The following is a 5,480-nucleotide window of genomic DNA, read 5'->3' on the forward strand; positions in this document are numbered from 1 at the left end:
GGTAGAATATCATCACGCTACACGCTCCATGCACTGGTATGGTTGGCAACACATTTAAAATAAATCTGCTGAGGAATAATACCAGCTATAAAAATATATCAGAACACCTTATTGATGTCCCTTGTTGTGGATTGTACCTACTAGCTACGAAATTTATTCTTGGAACACTATAACTACAGGTTTTCCCGTGACGTAGTTACGTTCATTACCTTGCCGGCTACCTGAACTACCCCGTGCTACAACCAAACATACCTACAATAACAACTTTTATCTTCTATTTTTAATTCACTAATGTATTTATATTCTACTTTACTCTTGTTTTTTATTCCCGCTGTTTGGTTATAGTTTCCCACTTAATCCCTTTCTTTTTCTCTATTTTCTTTTTTTTTTGGCTTCATCTTATTACTTTCTTCGTGCAATCATCTTTTTTTTTATTTTTATTAATTTTTATCGTAGAACCACCGCTCTTCTTTCTAGCGCTATATTTTCATGCATGTCCTGTTCTTTCCTATAGTTAGTTTTTTTATTTTCCTTCGCGAAGTTAACGATAAAAGCGAATTCGTTTTTAGGTCAACCCAAGGCTACTTATTGCTGTTCGTAAGTGGCACTAAATCTCATTTGTTCGCAAATGATACGTTCGCAAATAGCACTAACTCAGAGTATTTATTTTGTATATATGTATTCAATTCCTGTCTTTATTTGATTTAAATACTTTTGTATACTTAGGGCGATACTTCGGCGCTAAAACGAAAGCAGTAGTACAGTATATGAAATACCTTTGTTAATTTTATTTTAATTTTATTGAATTAACGAAATATTGCTGTGATACATAATTCTCATTGTAGGTACATTTTCTTTTTCTTCTATACACTTTTATATTCGATATTTTAGTTTCATCTGGTGCTCCGATACGAATCTGCAAGACATTCGTAATATAAATTTATTTGCATTGTATTTTTCAATAAATTAGTTCCAATCACTTAAAAATATCGTTTTGCGTATTCTAACCGGAGCATCTTAACTCAGTGTAAGTATAATTTATGCAGGCTCTCCTCTCTCTCTCTGCTCGCCAATAAATTCTTATGTAACATAAACAATAAAGTTACTTTTGAAGGTTCAGGTGTCCTTCTTCTGCGAAAGAGCAGACATAGGGGAAAAAGTATGGATTGTAGTTGTATCGAGTTAATTAGTTTATTTTTTAATTTTATTCTTATAATTAAAATAGCGCATATATTTATTTTTGTACATAAATTATTTCGAAAGACCGCCGTTGTAGTACCGAAAGGTGGAGCAGCGGCAGTATGTAAATATTTCAATTAATAAATTGTATTGTCTCAGTTCCCATCGCATCGAGTAGTCGAACCGATCGGTTATGCGATGTCCGAGAGCCAGAGTAGTTCCACGCCTATAGAGTCGAGTGAATGCTAACGCGAGCGAGTACGCACGAATTCGGTCAGTAGTGTTGATTACGCGAGCGAGCGCGGTACCGCTATGGAAGTGACTAGTTGCACCGCAAAACGTATATTTTTTCATTTAATATTTTCATTGTATATATTTCTTCGCTCAATTAATTTTATTTATTTGGTTAGTTAAGTAGTTCCACGATAGTTTTACTTTTCACTTAGTTTGTAAATATTCCGTTTTTGTGCTAANCTTCGTTGAGAGAAACACCAGTGTCTGTTTTGGCAGACCCATCAAAAACTACACGTATTTTTGTCGTTGCGCTAGATTCCTTAAATACGGCGTGACATGGCAAATAAAAACCTGTATTTTTATCGTCCGTATCTGTTATATCTGTCATGTGTTTTAATTGTAAATATTCATCTAAAAATGCATTGTATTGTTTTCGTAAATCTGGATTTGATTCTAATTTCTTATCCAAAGTATATAATCGTTTTAATGCTGTCTGATATGAATTTCCAAGTTCTACTTTTCTTTCGTTAAATGGTAACTTAACTATGTATCTACCTTCAGGACTTTTATTTAGATTTAGAATATAATGTTTTTCGCATGCTTCTTCTTCCTTTGAAAAATGTTTCTTATGTGGTAATTCCTCTAACTCCCAAAATTTAGTTAACTGATTATCTAAAAACGAGGTTGTTAAAAAACACGAATTTGTTTTAACTAATTGATTATTTTGAATATTTAATTGTCCTGTTACAATCCAACCAAGTAATGTTTTTTGTAATGTAATTGAATTATTGCATAATTTAATTTGGCCTATACTTAATAATTGATAAAATAATGTATTTCCTATGAGGGCATCTATTTCTGACGACTTATGAAATTCAGAGTCAGCTAGAATGATATTTTTTGGAATAGATAAGTTGTTTTTGTTAATTGTTTTGGCTGGTAGGAGACCGGTTATAGTAGGTAAAGCTACAAGTTGAACTTCAGAAGAATAGGAAGTTGTGCGTGATTTTAAAGTAGTCTTAACATAATATTTTGACTTAGTTAAAGACTGACCTAAACCTAAAAATGGTAATTCAATTTTAGTTTTTGTTAATTGTAATCGTTCAGCAACTTTCTCTGTTATAAAATGATTTTGAGAACCACTGTCAAGCAGTATTCTACATGGAATTTCATTTCTATCCTTGTCAAGCATTAATACAGAAGCAGTACCTAACAATATTTCTGAACTTGACACAACTGTTAAATTTATATTGTTACCACTAATTTGCTCGGATAATGTTTGGTCTTGATTCTCCTCATGATTATTTTTAATGTTTGTTTTACGTGTATTAATTGTATTATTAAAGTGTAACAGGGTGTTATGTTTACGATTGCATTTTTTGCAACCACCTTGTAGGCATTTTATTGTTTGATGATTTGACTTTAAGCAGTTTAAGCAAAGGTTTGCATTACGAGCTGCTTCAGCACGTTTATGTTCATTTAAACTTAAAAACCTTTCACATGAATATATTGCGTGATCTTTAGAACAAATGACACATTGACGACTTAATTGAGTCCCTAAGTATGATTGATTATTTTTTATGTGTTTTTTATAGTGACCCTTTGAATTATTAAATTGTGTATTACTAAATTTATTAACTGATTCATATGAATTGGAATCGATTTCATCGCCTCTTGCTTGTTTACTTAGAAATGTTAAAAGTTGTTTGAAAGTAGGCATTTCTTCATTCTCTAATGTTCTTTCCCAGGCCCTACGTGTCCCCTTATCTAATTTTGAAATAATTATATAAGCCAACAAGGTATCCCAATGTTCGATAGGCTGTTTAAGTGCCTTTAGTGCATTTATGTGAACTTGGGCCTTTTCTACTAAGGAGCGTAGACTAGCGGGAGTTTTGCGATATATTTCTGGTAATTCTAATAATAATTTCAAATGAGTTTGAATGATCTGTCGCGGTTTATTACACCTTTGTTTTAACAGATCCCAAGCAACCGTATAGTTCTCCTTTGATGCATCTAAATTTTCAATAACTGAGGCTACAGACCCCTGAAGTGCATTTTTTAATATATAAAACTTATGAACTGGTAATAGTTCATCATTTTCGTGTACCAAATTTAGAAAAGAGTCATGAAAACTATGCCAATCAATTGGATTTTTCTCCTTTAATGCATCTAAATTTTCAAAAACTGAGGCTACAGATCCCTGAAGAGCATTTTTTAATATATAAAACTTGTGAACTGGTAATAACTCATCATTTTCGTGTACTAAATTTAGAAAAGAGTCATGAAAACTATGCCAATGAATTGGATTTCCATCGAAAGGTTTTATCTCAATTTTTGGTAATAAGCTACTGTTTTGTTTTGATACTACTGTAGGAGTACTGTGATATCTATTTTTAATAGGCGATGCTTGATTTATTTCACGAAGGCGTTTGTTTATTAATTCTGCACAACTAAAATACTGTTCATCAAACTGATCTCTTTCTATTTCGTCACTTGCTTCAAAATTATCTGCATCTGATGCTATTTCAATTTTAACCTGAACTTCTAAAAAATTGTTATAACATTCTTCTAATTTGATTTTTCTGGTTTGAATTTCATCTACTGTAGCATCAGGATGCGACGATAAGAATGTGATAATACGAGTAACATTACCCTTGATTATTGCTCTATTTCTCACTAAAATTTTTAAACTTTCTGAGTTTTCTGACTGCATGTTTACTTATCCTTTAATACCTTAATAAAGTATCGAAACAATATTGAAAAGGAAAGATAGGATAATTAGAGATTCACCAACCTTATGAGTTCGACAAGCCTATGTTGATTGGTCTTGGTGATGATGAACGTTGTTGGAACGAAGTGTTGTCCTTTTACGGAATGCTTCCAGAATATTCTAAATGGGAACTCCTGGGATGAATGATTTTGTAGTTTCGGCGAATCCTGCGGCTGCTTTTCAAATGGGATGTCCGGGATAACGAAACTGGTTGATCACAAAAACGCGAAACTGCGTATGATTGCGTAACACTGCACTTAAAGAAAATGATTGTTTCTGCTCAAAAACGCACTAACTCACATCGAATGTTTATGTTTTAAAATCCGGAAATAAACGAAGCTGCTTACATCCGGCTCGAAGGACCATGTAAAATCGTGAAAACCAGCTGTTTACACTTCTAATGTTATCACTAACACTAGAGTAGTTCGAAGTGATGTGAGTTAAAAAAACTGGTTGTTACTTTTTAATTATTTAATAACAAACTAACTAAATATAAATAAATGCAGGAGTTACTGTAATACGTTAATATAAAAAATGATTGAAATGTAATATGAAAAGCTGAACGAATAAAATGTTTGAAGAATAATGTTATGAATGTTTGACGGATGTTATATGAATTCTAATGTACAAATCTTAAAAACTACTATATTTATCTATTTACTGACAATAGGTAGGCGGTACCTACTTATTTATCTAGAAATGCGGGGGTGAAAACTAACCCCTCGCTTGTAAACTTGCTGTTGATGTTGTTGACCCAGAGGGTACAATTTTATTGCAATGCTATTTGTGTTTATGATGGTATTTCCAAATTGAACGTGCTCTAACAATAGAGAAATATTTCTAAAGAATTTTATAACTTAAATATACCTAATAAATGTAATAACTGTATTGAACATAATTTGTGTTTACTTTTAGACTACGACTATTTTAACAATATGGACAAGACATATGTGTTATTTCGATAACGGACTCAGAATAACGACGAACAACAAGCAAAATAAAATTGTTAATGTTCCGGTAGTTACTCCGGAAATACCTCAAAATTGCTGTAAACAAGTAATGCGAACTCTAAACCAGCTTGAAGATGATCCCATCGATCTCAACTATCTGAAAAGAGAGAACCTTCCGCTTCTACAAACAAAACTATCTAATCTCCAACAAAAAATTAAGGATGAATCAGCTAGAGTCTTCACCAATATCCATTCCCAATGGTATTTCTTACTGCCAACAACTTTACTTGGGATTACAGTAACTATTTGCCTTATTCGCTATTGCTATCCAAAATCCTTTAAATTCG

The 5,480-nt window shown here is 32.3% G+C and overlaps 1 protein-coding gene across 1 annotated transcript in view; it reads left to right on the forward strand.

The window, feature by feature from the left end:
- Positions 1–5,480, forward strand: part of LOC112904387 — a 24,903-nt gene that overhangs the window by 5,601 nt on the left and 13,822 nt on the right. The window contains exon 2 of the mRNA XM_025974265.1: positions 5,395–5,431. Within this exon, the coding sequence (XP_025830050.1) occupies positions 5,395–5,431 (37 nt within the window). The remainder of the gene's footprint in view (positions 1–5,394; positions 5,432–5,480) is intronic.

This window comes from Agrilus planipennis, unplaced genomic scaffold, assembly GCF_000699045.2.
Source record: "Agrilus planipennis isolate EAB-ADULT unplaced genomic scaffold, Apla_2.0 scaffold46, whole genome shotgun sequence".
Taxonomy (NCBI): Eukaryota; Metazoa; Arthropoda; class Insecta; order Coleoptera; family Buprestidae; genus Agrilus; species Agrilus planipennis.